At 44.1% G+C, this 15,942-nt stretch overlaps 2 protein-coding genes across 2 annotated transcripts in view; both read right to left on the bottom strand.

The window, feature by feature from the left end:
• The window catches only part of LOC119463475 (uncharacterized), a 562,544-nt gene that overhangs the window by 509,063 nt on the left and 37,539 nt on the right, over window positions 1–15,942 (bottom strand). The gene's annotated exons all lie outside the window — the stretch shown is intronic.
• Window positions 563–2,706, bottom strand: LOC125940443 (uncharacterized). The gene is made up of 3 exons (XM_049656665.1): window positions 2,480–2,706; window positions 2,213–2,356; window positions 563–1,313 (listed from the first exon to the last, which is right to left on the bottom strand). The coding sequence occupies exons 1-3, from the start codon at window positions 2,540–2,542 to the stop codon at window positions 1,152–1,154; spliced, it is 369 nt and encodes a 122-aa protein (XP_049512622.1). The 5' UTR covers window positions 2,543–2,706; the 3' UTR covers window positions 563–1,151.

Raw genomic sequence — 15,942 nt, forward strand, 5'->3', positions numbered from 1 at the left:
AATTGGTACCATTTACACAATGTCTTTGGATGCGGGAGGCATGTGTCAGAAATAGCTCGTGCATATCGGTATGATTTAGGGAAATAAAAATGCAAGGTCAGTGAAAACGCCCTCAGCTCTGGCGAGTAAGCAGGTGACATTGCTACACGAGACTTCTGTGTCAGTTGACGCATGAGCAAGTCTTTTTTGCCCCACCAAGACTCAGCAACGTGGCAACGTCCTCATTTCCTAGAATGGATTGTCAGACAAATCTTCTATGACACCTTGGAGATGAGCAACGTTTTGCAAAAGTCGGGGACGGGATTGCTGCAGAGTCTTGATCGTCTTCTTGGTCGCAGTTTGAAATTGTGAGTAACGCCTTACTTCATACCTCAGAAAGGCTTTTTCAGGCGTATCTTCTGCTGGCTGAGGCGGCTAAATATCACACGCACAGAAAAAAGGTGCATGAGCAACCAACGTGACACAAATCACATACCCAGAACAAAGTACTGAATTGCATACATTCTTATGCAAGCCATGCTGAATATATTGCTAAATTTTAGGTCATTACCTTGCTCACGACGGTTTCCGTTTACACTTTTATGAACTTAAAAATTTGAGGGCATAAAACTGCCATCCACACGAGCTTGCTAGTGCTACCTAATTTTGTTTGTTTATTTATTTATTTGCAAAATACTGCAGGCCCATCTGGGCCCAGGCAGGAAAGGTAAAAGTACGGAGCAACTAACACAGAAAAGGCCAATGTAGCATATTTCAACACGGGATGCTTCAAAGCAGCCTTTTAGTTTGAATGGGCAAAATATACTGAGCTCATACTCCTACACAAAAGACCAGTTTTGTCTGCCTGTGTCACGGCTCATCATGAGTGATCGAACAAATAAAGAGCATAGAAAATTGGGAAAAACCTGTTGGTCTTCTTGTTTATTGTGTCATTTGAATGGAAACGAGAAATTGAAAGCAGATTATTCGTCGCCAATTGCAAACCCTGAGGAAACTCATACCGCTGTGGCCAAATATGAAGATGTTTTAGCTTTTAATTACATGATAGCCCTGATCATAAATGTTAGTGTCCACGTGCAGTTCACTGAGTGACATTTATTATGCTTCATTGAGTGACATTTATATATTATGCCGTGAAAATATATGCTACTTCACTTGAAGTTACCTAAGGAAACAAGAATGTAAAAATTGTAGTGGTCGAGTATTATCCTTACCATAATATGCCTTGCTGTTCGAGGTGTCGCGTAGTTGTGCATAGGTAGCGCTGCAGAAGCGTCACCCTTGAGCCTGCTGGTAGGCCTTGGACGGGGAGACTGGAAAAATACATCAAGTGCAATGATGAGGGACTGTTTACTGCAACATAGCTTGAAATTGCTGACCGTGCAAACGAAATACCAGAGTCACAGTTCAAGCTAAATTCCAGGACTAATAGAGAGACCATTGGCTTGATTTAACATTTAAGCACAATAACGACCACCACGCGGACATTGTTAGGGAGATCAGTGGCTGTTGCTATGTACTGTATTTTTATCTACTGTCCCAAAAAATTATGTTGATCAAGCTTACCAGCACTGTTTGTATGCTATAAATTTACTACTGTAGTAAATGTTGGATCCCAGCAAGGGTGTTATTTACGCGTGTAATGAGAGGACATGGCTAAATATAATTCAGGCGAGGAGTTTGTTTGCCTTATGCCAATCGTTACTGAAAAAAAGTAGTTTTTCATCTTGCATTACCCTGCTTTGCTTCAGGTTGTTTTATTTTCCTTATCTTGTACTTATCCTAGATCGAACTAAAACGAGAATATGGTGTTGCATATATGGCTTTCATTCATTTCATTCATTAGCACTTGCTTTTGCCAGTGCTTACAATAAAATTTGAACACACAACTCATGCAGTATGCTTGTCACCTGTGTCAAAAAAGGCTGTAATGCAGCTGATGACAGGTTGATCAGTTCTATCTTTCTCTTCATTCTGAGCATTACTATTAGACATTTTAATATTGGTCGAAAACATCTTACAAAAAACTGTGTGACAAAGTCTCATATGAATTTTTGAAACCGCAATAATTACTTTAAAGGTGAAATCTAAAATATGTATTACAGCGAAACACCAGATTTTGCAAAGCGGAGCAGAGCCTTAATGAACCAAGGCACTCACATGAGAAAGTGTCTTAAGCAAGCCCGGGGATCATTACCACAATCAAGCATACCTGGACATGTTGGATTTCGCAAGGCTCATCAGCAATGTCTGAATCAGTGAAGTACGAGCTATCAGATGTTGCAGCACCCTCCGCTAGCAGATCTGACAAGCCCTCAGAGATGTCCATGTCTATTGTCGCTTCAGAGAGACCTGCCTGAATAAAAGAAAAGCATACTTCACTTCACGAATAGTGGGGGACATCTACCTCAGTCATGAAAAAGTCATGATCAAATTGGAAACATGCATTATGGCTGCATACAGCTGTGCATCAACTTACTGGCTCATCTTGATGTTGTGATGTTCCCGTGGATGAAGCTGCTTCACTTGAAGGTTGTCTCATTGCTGTGGCATCGTCCTTTGCAAGCGTCTGCAGTTAAATATTAACCCACAAGATATGTTTAAGGTTCAACAATAACATTTGCTGTGGAATGAATTTAAACAACCTTTGCAGAGCCACGCAAAAGGCCTTGCATGATCTGTGCAGGCAGACCCTACACACCACATCCCCTTGTGTAGAAAACTATGTTCGATCTAAGTGTGCTTGTAAAATACACAGACAACTACTTGAATCTCGGGGACAATGGAGCTGTAGTAACTTCGCAGTGCATTGCTTCACACAAAAATATCGTAGATATTGCTGTAACACATACATAATAAATTGTAATGCCCGCTCTTTAATCCCTCCGGACCTTGAGGGTACTAATAAATGAATAAAATAATGTTCACACCGTAATTTAAAGTACAACTCCGTAACTTCATCTCAACTGTCATTTGCCTGCTTAAAATTTGTTGACCAACACCATATCTTCTGGAAAGAAATGGTATTTAACCTCAACATGGGAAGTACAACCTCGAGAGATTTCTTTATGCAAAAAAATTGATTACATGGTTGAACTTTGCACTCACAAGCAGAATAATTATGTGCGGAATAATCTCTACTTATTGACCATTGCAAAACTTAGTACGTTACATGAATACTAATCTTTCTTGCTTTCTTCAATAGTCATAGTATTATAGTAATTTTAATTGTTTTCAGCCACAAGATATTCATACAAAACGCAGTCAATATATTTTTATAGTAGGAAATGCAATTGTTCGACAATAAATAGTTTCACATTGCGAGCTTTTTAGGAGTGCATGCTAGCTGATAAACATTTATTTCTTCTCAAAGTAATTTTAATACTTTGTGAGAATTATGACAAGGTTGTAAAAAAGACTGACTTGTATTGCACCAGTGTTACACAGTGTGAAGGTCCAAGTAAAAACATGACATGCAGAGCATTCTATAGTATGTTTTGTTGCATCTATCTAGAAAGCTTTAAGGCAGTACTTTTTTTAACTGAGAGTTTGTAATGGTCTAGCATGGAATTTGGAATGCAATGGAAGTTTGGAAAAAGTTTGCGCAATCAATCGCGATATCCCTTGTATTGTATTTTACCACTCAGGCACATATTTTGAGATAACTCTAGCCCCAGTAATAAAATAAGTAAATATGAAAACTAGAAATATCAACTTTCTGAGCGGAAGATTCAGAAGTGCATGACTTGAATCCATCGTGTAAAGCAGTTTCAATTTCAATTGATTTTATTTGCAACAATGTACAAATAAAGAAATCGAAACTTCTTGCATGAGGCCCATCCAGCGGGCTGAGCAGATTGCCGGGATCTACGGGCTCCTGCAGCCGTCTAGCGCACCCTCTAAAAATTCAATGAAAAAAATTTTACCGAACCAAACCGAAACATGGAAAATTAGTACTACAAGCAGACATGTTGTGTCACAACACAAACCTTGGTGGTGCCCGCGAGCGATGGTATTGCATTCGCCATCAAGTGACCCTGGCCTCTGGTACCGCTCGCAAAATCACCGTCACTGAAGGGCTCCGAGCAAACAGCGCTCCATTGTGGTGGTGCCCACGCAGGTGAGCGGCACACTGCTAGGGCCCACTCTTCCCTTAGCTCACGCTGCCTTGGAAACCTAGTGCACAATTTCAGTGTCAATGACCATTACTCTATCTGCACCAACATTTCAACTGAACAGATATTATAAAGAGCAGTGCGACTCAATTGTTGGCACTGATATATAACACGGAATGAACACTTCTATTTCTCTTTCTGGTGTTATCTTCTACCGAAGGCAAATGTATTGTTTTCTTAAGTTTTATATCGTAATTGACTTCTTTATAGGACACATCTCACTATTTCGTCAGTTCAGTCACATGAGCACGCATATAGTCACTAGCGAATATTGCAGTTACATCTTCATAAATAAATGTTCATTGTGCTTACCTAAGGAAAGACAGACCATCACGCCGATTTTCTGTTCGATTAGGGCATCCTGGCACACAACCTTTCATCACGCAGGTGCGCCTAGTGCTGACGGTCGTTCTCGCCGGTCTGCTGAGAGGCCGAAGACTTTGAGCAGAACGACAGCGTCGACTGGGACCGTCTGCCTTAACTCTCGGCCGGCACGGCCCTAAATATGTTCGGAGTCCTCGGCTCGCCAGTCCATCCTTGGGCACAAGACGGGACGAATTTTTTTCCCGTGGGAAAAGAGTCGCTTCGGACCCTGCACGCTCGCTTAATCGCCTACACATTTTTGCGAGGGCGAAAAGCACCATTGCTTCCCAGAAGACGTACCCAAACGCGACCAATCATCGTCGGAAGGTCGGCTTGGTTGCCTTCACACGTTTGCAGCGCGAAAGGTTTCCTCGTTTCCCTGACACCGCCCCGAAACGCAACCAGTCATCCTTGAGGTGGTCCTCTCGGGTTGTTGGGCGCAATGCCGGCGCCTTCGTTCGCAGCAGCCTTGTCCCCTGTCTGCTAATTAAGCGGGGAGCCACGTAGAGGTTCAGTGCGTTACACAGACTCGCCTGCTTCACATGAATTCCTTCACTAACCTCGGCGCGCGCTTGCCACGCCTACTATGTGCGCATATTCCGAAACCCCCGCAGCAGACGTAGCAGACGCAACCAGAGCGAGCCGAGTAGAATTTATCGCTTGGCTATCACGTGAGGGCGTACTTCCCATCGTCCCATTCCTCTAAATTTTTGTATGACTAGGCTTCAAGACTGTCACGTGACGCTCCCTCCTAGTTTTTTTTTTTTTCCTTCCTCCATGATAACGAGACCAGGGGGGGGGGGGGGTTATTCTGTAAGAGTCCATCTAGTGGACTGTCCACTTCCACTGTCCCAATTGGCTCCAGCAGTACGAGAGAGAAGCCAGCCAGTCTCCTTCTCGGTCGTGCTGCTTCTCGCTCGTGCTGGGGGAGGGGGAACGAACGCGCGCCTATCTGCTTTCTCATCCTAGCCCGCGCGCGCGTCCATGCGCGGGCCACGCGCTGTACCTTAGAGGTTCATCTCTCCGTGGCAAGTGCAAAGTCCGAACCGAGTCGTTCGGTGCCTTGATGCGCATTGGGTTCCCGCGCGTCTAGTGTTGGCGGTCACTTAATCTCATGTTTAGAAGACATGGTGCGAAGCGCTCGCTCGCGTTGTGACAGCGAGTTCACGGTCATCGAGTAAGATCTGTCAGTTTGCCTGAGGGCGCGTGACACCGATAAAACTACGAACCTTACTTCGTGTTGTTATCTCTTTGCTATCGCCATCACTGATCTGCCTTTCTGGCTAAACTGTAACTTTTCTTTCTTTTTCTTTTTTTTTTTGCTCAGTACCGATATCCGTATCTTGCACATTTGTTTTTAATTTGTGGGCGCCGTTGCGAGCGGTAAACGCGGTCAACCATGGTGTTTAGGATTTACGGCGCCGCGAGACGCAACACTCCCCAATCTCGGACGCCGTTAGCAACACTGATGCAGTGCTGTCGGTGCGATCTGCACCGCACACGCTGGCGCTCATGACCACGCTAATATGGCCCCACCTTCTTGCAATTTGTTTATGTAAGTGCTCACTAACAAGATACTATGCGCCAAGTTGTTTATAATGCTGAAAATTTAAACCTCGAATTAACGAAATTCGTGATTTAATGATGTGTTTCGCTGCAAGCACAACTTTGATACATCGAGTTTCGACTGTATACGAAATAGATACCATTGCCTCTCCTCACAACGGCACAGCGAGAAAGAATACAAGTTGTCATCTTCCTAGGGGTAGTCTACTCAGTATTTCCATAATTTTTACAACTTTTTATGAAGTAGTTTTAACAGCGGAGCTGTTTAGGCTTTTCGTTTCCCACATAACGTTCGCAAAAAACTCGCCTAGCGAAGACATCACTACGCGTTGCCTAGCAACCACCTGCCACAGCTGCGCCTCGCTTCTCCTAGCTCCGGCGACGCTCCCCCGCCACCGTGCCAGCAATGACGTCACTACCCGTTGCATAGCGCAGCTTGCGACACCGACACCAGGTTCCAGCAGACCCGCTCCGTCAATGCGGTCGCCTAGCAATCACTTACCCCGCTTCGCCCAACCATGTCATTGCTTCGCACCGCAATTCTTGCTTTGCTTAATCATGACAACACTTTGTGAAGCTTGGTCATGACGTCACACTGATTATAAAGATCATGTCGCCGCGCCGGCGACAGACTCAACTGTCGTAGACTTCGCACTCAGTAAATGTAACATGTGACGGCTGAAGAAGTACAAGACTCCCGAAGAAGAAGCCGCTCAGCTGGAAGCTCGTCGTACCACCAGCCGAACTTAGCCGAACCTAGCAAAACTTAGTCAAGCCTAGCGAAACTGGAAGGTGTGTAATAGCCAGCTCCGCTGTTTCTCCAGCCTTGCACAACTTAGTGCAAGCTGCGCTAACTTTTTGTTGATGTTATTGTGAAATTGCTAGTGGAAAAGAAATTTACACAAGGATCGTTGTTATGCAAAGTATCTAGGGAAGACACGATGAGAAATAATTTTTTTGCCCAACACATTGTGTTGCGGCCAGTATGATGCCCTCGGGCAAGCGGCAATCCCGGCTATTACGTGTAGCATTCTTTGGCTGCCTTTTTTGTCGCGCCGTATTAGAAAACGCGACGAGATGTAATAGTGTTCTCGGTTTTTAGTGCAACACATTATATTGCTGCAGGTGCCAAAATGTCTTACTTTCGCTAGAAAGACAGTTATTCACCTTAAAATTATGGGTTCTAAAATTTTGCATGACATACTGGTGCCTTACATTGGTCGAAAGTTAGAAGGCAAGTTTTGGGGCATCCCTGCTTTTTTTACATTGGAATTATTTTTGCTTTTTCCCTGTTGTAATGTAAATGTGCAAATGAGATTGATTTCCGACAAATGTGACAAAGAAATGTCCTGCACCACTCGGCAGATCACCTGAGAAATTCATTTGGAATTTCATCTTGGCAGCTTGCGTATTTCACGCAAAACTGCAATAGCATGTCAAGAGTGCCTTCTCTGGTTATGTCTAGTGGTTTTCCTGATAATTTTAGTGGCATGATAGCCACGATATTTGTAGTAAAGGCTTATCGGAAAAACTCAATAAATGTTCCCCTTGAGTTGCTTTTTCTCTCACAGGCCGTTCTTTTAGTGGTGCAGGTTTAAAGTGATCTCAAAACTTTCGAGGACTACTAGCGATAACACTAGAGAGTGTCACAATAATTATTCGTGTATCGGGATTTTTGATTTTGTTGGGAGTTTGGTATTATCACTTTATTTAGTTTTGGGCTCGGAATCATGCGGTGAGTGTATTCCTGTGAATCTGATGCTGTTGGAGACTTTTTACTCAGCATTTGAGACGAATTACTTGGTTTATTATAGATAAGATTTTATGAAAACATGAACCTTAAAGAGTGGCTGTAATTAGCCTAATATACTACGCACACTATTACATCCAAGATAACATCTCAGACACCTCTTGCAGTGAGCTGGAGTGCCCTTTCACTCGACGGTGACGCGTAAGTCCTGAAAATGTTAAGATGCGTTTAAATATGGTTACAGGACGTGGCATGAAACATCCTAGAAATTAGACTCTGCCAAGGGTCGTATTCTCCGCCGCAAATGTTCCCGTTATGCAAGTCTTATAACATTTATTACCCTCAGACAGGCACATAAGTATCAGCTGTATGGAGCCGAAACTATTAGTCTTGTGCACGACCGATGGCGACGCTGTGAACGGAGCTCCAGTGACGTCATTCGGGGAACCTGCCTTTGTCGTCTGCTTTGGTCCAGAAATAATCGCTTCATTGTCATGCGTTTTCTCGCGCTCTGACTGCGTCTCGCGTAGAACGGCGCTCTCCAGTTACTGTCTGTACTCTTTCTTCTGTTTTTAGTTTTATAAATGACAGCATTAGGAAGACAACAAACGTTGTACATTTAATGTATTTTCTATATATCCACTTGTATCACCACCCGATGTGGCAGCCCAGTGACTATAGAGTCGCGCTGCTAAGATCGAGTTCGCTCATTCGACCCCAGCTGCGGTGGTCGCATTTCGATGAGGGCGAAATGCAAGAGCACTCGCCTATACTTAAAATTGGTGCACGTTAAACAACTCCAGGTATTCAGAATGAATCCGGCGTCCACCACGACAGCGTGTCTCATAATCATATGGTTGTTTTGACACGTGAAATCCTAGAATTTCATCTTGTAAATAAAAAGAAAATTCAAGTAACCGCAGTCATCGCGGGGAGGAAAACGATCTCGTGACAAAGTCAATAAACATCTCGCAGTCTACGCAGTTTTGAAAATTAAGCAGGATCGGAAGGCTCATTCGCAAAATTTCACGTCGACTGAGTGGTATTGTAGGCGAATACAAGTTTTAAATTTCGCTCATAACTCTAGTCACTTGGAGTTGCATGCAAAAACACTTCTCTAATTTGTTCAATGACAAGAGGTGTATCTACAATATTAGTTTCACAACGCCCTATCATGTATCGCAGTCGTCAAGCATGCTTTACACTATTTTGTTGCAACTAAATCTCCTAATTACCCCTTTCTGTTGCAAAAAAACATTGTCTGTTGCAAAAAAATATTGTTTGAATAGGACCATTTTTGTGCAACGCACTTCCAGACTACCGGAGACCACCCAGAAGACATCACTGTATCAGCGTCAGAGTAACAACAGTGATATAAACAAAAAAAACGCAGGAACGCCTGTGAGCACCTTGTTGCGCTTTCATACGACTGCCCCCCCCCCCCCAATCTCTTTATTTTTCTGGTGTGTTTAGCGCTCCATCAACTTATTCGGTCAAGTACCAGCAAACCTGCACTTCTCAATTTTCTTTTTTTAGCTTCAAGTACGTATGACGCTTTTACAGAACAAAGTATAATAAAAACGGTGATATAAGCTAGGGTTGTCACTAGTTTTCATCGCTGGACAAATTTCGCCCACGAAATGTACTCGTTACCCATGACAAGAGCAAATAAAGGAAGGGCTACGCTCAGATGACTAAGGTGGTGGGTCAAGCTGTGCCACGGTGGAAGTAATCAAGTTTATTTAAAGTTATCTTGCGAAGGTCAACACCGCCGCACAAGACTACGTAACTTTGTTTCGCCCATTAAGTTTGTCCGCTCTTCTATCAGACGTTTCAGAACACATTTCGCGTCGATGCTCCTAAAGCAGTGCACCGCAGCGACCACCTCGTTACCTGAAACGTGCATCAAACGTCTTTAGTGATATGCTTAACGCGTTGGGCAGCTACAAAATTGGAATGTCTGTGGCCAACGGAGCGGGCGACCGAACACGCAGCCCGAGCTAGACAAACAGCATTACAACGCAGACACAGTAGCTTAAGACCAGATTGCGCATTTCATCGTCAAAAAATGGCCGACATGTTATTATGAGCGCACCATGACAACGGAGCTGCCATGACGAGAAACAAATGTCATAGGCGCACTTGTACATATTGAAGGCGAGCAGACGACGCTATAGGAGCGAGACAGGCTAAGTGCCTTGACGACGGCGATTCTGCTTGATAATTCACAGGAAATAGTGTCCTGGAAAATTCGGTGACCTACAGTTCTAAGAACCTACTGACTCACATTTCCAAAACCTCGAGCACAGCAGGTCGGCCAAGCTCACCAAGTTGCCTTCCCGTAGCGAGCGCCGTGCGGCGTGACAGCGAGTCCCCCCCCCCCCCCCCCCTCTGACGTCGCACGCGAGAGGGCGCCACTCACGGGGCTAGTAGGGCCTTTGTAACCGAACAATAAACTGCACCCGCGTGATAGGCGCTGCTCAATGCTTGTAACAACGAAGCGGATGTAACAAGGAAAGAAGCAAACAAAGAAAACTGAATGACTTCGGAAACGCGTGTTCTCCGACAGGAAGACGATTGCTGAAGCCGGAACGGGGAGGGGGTTGTTGGAGGAGGCGGTTGTAGGATAGGCGTCCTTCACGATGAATACCGCCGCCCACTTGCCTGACTAGGCACTGTGCACAAAACATATAATTTTCTCAGCCCTCACATTCTAGGTTTTCGAGTCATGTTACTCAGAACTCATGTTTAATAGAAGGCTGTCAAAAAATGACGGCAGATCACACACCCTGTGGGAATCGATGTTATGCGAAGCAATGTGCGGGCTGCCTACCAAGTTAACAAAACGACAATGAGAGCACCAAGACATACGCGGCTGTTTCATGACCTACGTGGCACGCATGTCATGGCATTCATGTCATGAGTCCTCAGGAGTCCCTTTAGCTACACCTATGAGACCTTAAGGCGAAGGCCTTAGTCATGCTCATGAATATGACTTCGACCTTATGCCTTTTCCTTCACTTACTACCACATCCGAACCCATTCCATTGGTTTTTGAGTCATTGTTCGTTGAGTCATTTGCGTTTTCGCTAATTCATGCTCATGACTATGACTTCTACCACCATCCTTTAGTGTTTCCTTCACTTAGTGCCCACGGCTGAGCCCATTACAGTGGGTTTTGAGTGTTATTCTTTTTTTCGCAGAGTCATGGGCATTTTTGCTGAGACATGCTCATGACTATGACTTCTACCACCATCCTTTAGTGTTTCCTTCATTTAGTGTCCACGTCCGAACCCGTTCCAGTGGGTTTGACTCAGTCTTTTTTCGCTGAGTCATTGTCTTGACCTACATGACACGCAAGTTATGACCTATCACTTATGTTCGTCATACACTCCTGTCATACTATGCCAACTTTCGTACATACCAATTTAACTAAATGACCATGAGAGCAAAAAGACGTAGGCGGCTACATAGATAGATAGATAGATAGATAGATAGATAGATAGATAGATAGATAGATAGATAGATAGATAGATAGATAGATAGATAGATAGATAGATAGATAGATAGATAGATAGATAGATAGATAGATAGATAGATAGATAGATAGATAGATAGATAGATAGATAGATAGATAGATAGATAGATAGATAGATAGATAGATAGATAGATAGATAGATAGATAGATAGATAGATAGATACTGTCAAAGTAGAAAATGTTCTCCAAGAAATGCTTCGCATGTAAAATAGTACCGTTTCGGAGGAACCGACATACAGTTGTGGGCAATATGAGAATGAACACGGAAAATGCTTCTAAGCAGCCATTACTTGTGATCTGTGGATTCGAGTCTGACAGGCGGTATGTAGTGTTCCTTTTAAACATTTAGTCTCATTGAAAACCTTTATGCGACGCATATTCATATGCATTCCAGGGCTGTTAAACGAAGATGTTTCCTTGTCGTTTTCCCACCTTTTTATTAATCTTCTTGTACACTTTCATGGCTGATGCTTCATTTACTTCTTGTAAGCAATTTTCTGCTGTTTATAATCGTGAACAGCTTTCTGTTTCCCTGAAGACAACTCTACATGGACAAAGCAATCACAAGTAAGAGCTTTAGTGAAAACAAAGTTCCAAATTGTCCTTAAAAATCAAATTAGGAGATTTTACAGGCCAAAACCACGGTGTGATTATGAAGCACGCCGCAGTGGGGGATGCCGTATTATTTCGGAGCACCTCGGATTCTTTAACCTGCCTTTAAATCTAAGTACACAAGTTTTTTTTAACATGAAAGTGTTTTATCCCCACCTTCACGACTGATTTCCGGCAACGGATGTTATAGTCACCATCTAGGAGCGGTGAAATTAAGTACTCCATTGTGACACGAACGAGCGCCGATAAGGAGCGTTTCGGCAGTCACAGCACAGCGGAGGGTGTAGCCATAGAATAAATAACCAAGTGTAAACGGCTTCGTGACTTTGTAAACTCATCATTTTGAACGAAGTGCTGTGTAATAAATAATAAAATAAGCATTATTTAAAGCGTCGAACAGCAGGATCCGAACCTACGACCTCTAGTACAGAAGCCCGACATTGAAACCATTACGCCACGGCCACTTCTTTTTTTTTTCTTTATTGACTATACGCCACGGCGACATGCACCAACAAGCGGCTTAGAACACCCTTATCAATTTTTTGCGCGCAAGTCGGCGCGTTGAGACGCCTGGCGCGTTTCCACTCCTTTCGCTAACAGGACGCCGCACGCGAAGCAAACATGCAACACAGTCGCCGTCCCGCAAATCGTCCGCCTTTCGCTGGAGCGGTCCGTGAGTTCATGAAGCAAACATACAACAGCGTCTGCTGTGCTTCTACCAATTCCTATGAAACAGGAATTAACCATAATTTTTTATGCATTTCGCCCCCATCGAAATGCGACCGCCATGGCCGGGATTCGATCCCGCGACCTCGTGCTCATCAGCCCAACACCATAACAAATGAGCAACCATGGCGGGTACCAAGTTTTCATCTGCGTTAGTTTAAGCGGGAGAAAATAAAACATAAACAGCCCAAAAACAATCCAAGAATAAGTACATAGCAAAGGTTAAGCGCACATATGACGCGGACGTGAAAGAAGACAGAGGCAAGTGCTGACATCAACAAATATTTTTTTTTTAAACAGGAACGATAAGTACGCAAACAGGCACTTGCTTTCGTTATCAAAACAAATCCTTGCTTTTCGAATGTGATATATATATAGTGCGCACATTACATCGTTGCTCCCGTTAAGTGGTATTGTGAAATGCATGCTTATGTGATCCTGTTTTCAATAAAATGCATTTCCACTCAACATGAAATCTGGGGAAGTGCGGAGCAGGGATTCGCCGGTGTTTCCCTTGTGTTTTCTTTGTGTTTATCTAGTTTTATTCTGCGTTTACCTCGTGTTCAACTATTCTTTCCATGATGTTGGGATTAGCTTGCCTGCGCTGGCGAGCAACTTCAGCTTCTCGGGCGCGCACCGCCTGATCAGCCGTGAGTCAGCGCTGTCTTTCACGGGCGAGCGCCCGCTTTCGCTCCAAGCGTGTTTGCTGCTCGGCGTCCATGGTGTGAAAGAGAGTTCTGGAGCACGAGAACGGCTCTCTTTCAGCGCGTCCCTAGCGGAATCTTTCCACTTGTGGGGCTGTGGCACCCTCTCTTGGCTAGTTTCGGTATCAGCTTGGCGTTTTCGATCGAGCTTTTTATTAATTTGGGTTAATGAATGCGTTAATTCATGATCTTTTTCTTATTTTATATTACTTTATACTTGCTTGGTTTAATTTTATTCATTTGGGGGTATTTTATGGGAATTTTATGCCTTACGTAGACCTGTTGTGCGTGTCACACCCACCGACCAGGGCCCGGGATGAAGTGCTCCGCACTTGAAACATTTGTTGAAGTGTGTGTGTGTTGTTGTGTGTGTGTGTGTGTGTGTGTGTGTGTGTGTGTGTGTGTGTGTGTGTGTGTGTGTGTGTGTGTGTGTGTGTGTGTGTGTGTGTGTGTGTGTGTGTGTGTGTGTGTGTGTGTGTGTGTGTGTGTGTGTTTGTGTGTGTGTGTGTTTGTGTGTGTGTGTGTGTGTGTGTGTGTGTGTGTGTGTGTGTGTGTGTGTGTGTGTGTGCGCGTGTGCGTGCGTGTGCGTGTGCGTGTGTGTGTGTGTGTGTGTGTGTGTGTGTGTGTGTGTGTGTGTGTGTGTGTGTGTGTGTGTGTGTGTGTGGTGTGTGTGTGGTGTGTGTGTGGCACCTTATGTGCACCAACCTTTATGTGCACGTTAAGGAACCACAGGCAGTCAGAATTAATACGAAATTCTTCACTACTACGTCCCTAGTATCCTACTGTGCACTTTCGCGGCTTTAATGTGTTTCTTTCTTTTTTTTCACTATGAAACAGTAAATGCATAGCAAGTCAACTGGTATAGTCATCTCTCCTGCTCCTACAGATGTACCGGTGACCAACTCTGTTCATAGCAGAATAACGCAATGAAACAACAAATTAACGTTACCCGAATGTCCTCATTGCAACGAATAATTGCGAGCGCGTGAATAATTTCTTTCATAACGCCACGCTTTCTTTACCATTCCACTCGCTGACATACGCATCTGCACAGTCGGTTTATCGCCGTTGAAAGTTGTTCGATCCTGGAAGCAACAGAAAAATTAATTAGGTTGAACCATGAAATTGTGTTATTCGCGGTCGCGTGGTGGGTGCCTCCACGTCTTGCCGTCGTTCGGAGTAGACACGTATATGCTAGCGAAACGCTGTGCACAACCGGAACAGTTGCATGTGTGAACAGCAAGTCCACTGACCAATTTTCGCGATAGGGCAAGAACCTGGACAGTTCCTCGCGCGAACTTGGATATAAATCAAGATTGCACGCATCTCGTGCCATTCATCATAACATTTTATTGAAACGTTTTAAAGACAGCTTCACTTAACATTGATTCTAACACTTGCATTACATCTTGTAATTAGTTAATAACCACAACAAATTTCTTTAAATTGCTCTAGCCATGCAGCATTTCAGCAGTTTATGGAATTGATGACTAGGGCTTCGTACTAGTCGTCCTTGTCTATAATAAGGTATGCAGAGGTAACCGTCCGACCAGAGGACTTTCCCAATGGTTAGCTGGCCACAATGAAGCCGATGTACAGGCGTTCTCCGGCCGAGGTGCTGTCAACCTGGATGAATCCGCTAGGTTGTGAACCGTCGGAAACCAGCACCCATTTAACTGGGTTTTCTTGTGACAAGAACCTGCAAAATCAGAAAAGCACTTTGTGGAAAACAAGCCAATGTTACGCCCGCTGCTTGGTCCTAAAGGCGAACCAGCGATTGCGATATCAAATTAGCAGACAGCTACACGAAGTACAGATAGTAGTTTTATCATCCGTATAAACTTGTAAGCATTCGTTTACTAACGAAATTAACAAGCATGGTATCATGCACTCACAAGCAAACATGACTAATCTCACTCGATGACCGCGAAAACTCGCTGTCAAAACTCTGGAGTGAGGAAGCGCGGCAGCTGCAGGCAGCAGCGAAGGAATTCACCTTCGTGCTCCCTCTCGTTGAGCGGCAAGAACACAGCGCACACGAAGCTACCGGCACTCGGCGCACTCTGTCCCCATCGCAGAGCGCATTCAAGAGAGGGTACGCGCAGCCGTGCGCTGCGACGATGTTATCGCACTTGAATTTTATGCGGAACATCAGGGCCATGGCGACGGCCCATATACGCCTGGAGTGTCTATATAATTGCTAACGCAATAAAATAGTATAAATTCTCGTACATGCTGTAGTACGCTGAGCCAGAGCTAGCTTTGCAGAATAATGCTGCCGAGAATAATCGTCTATCCTTCTACAATACAGCTTTTGAAATTTGCAACTCATGCAAGCGCATTTTTCGCAAGCAATATCTATGAATGATTCTTTACGAAACTCAAGAGCCTTGCAATCCCCAAAAGTATCTTAAAAATGGAGAAGCATGACTGAGAAGCATCGCCGAAATAATTTTAACCCCTCTATTTTCAACCTGAGTAGGAACAAGCGCTGCATATGGTACGTCT

The sequence above is a fragment of the Dermacentor silvarum genome, chromosome 9 (genome assembly GCF_013339745.2).
Source record: "Dermacentor silvarum isolate Dsil-2018 chromosome 9, BIME_Dsil_1.4, whole genome shotgun sequence".
NCBI classification, from domain to species: domain Eukaryota; kingdom Metazoa; phylum Arthropoda; class Arachnida; order Ixodida; family Ixodidae; genus Dermacentor; species Dermacentor silvarum.

Coding starts and splice junctions, on each gene's coding strand:
- LOC125940443 (XM_049656665.1), bottom strand. CDS start 2,542: ATGAGACAACCTTCAAGTGAAGCAGCTTCATCCACGGGAACATCACAA. Junction 2,357..2,479: donor CACAACATCAAGATGAGCCA/GTAAGTTGATGC, acceptor TCTTTTATTCAG/GCAGGTCTCTCTGAAGCGAC. Junction 1,314..2,212: donor GCGAAATCCAACATGTCCAG/GTATGCTTGATT, acceptor GTATTTTTCCAG/TCTCCCCGTCCAAGGCCTAC.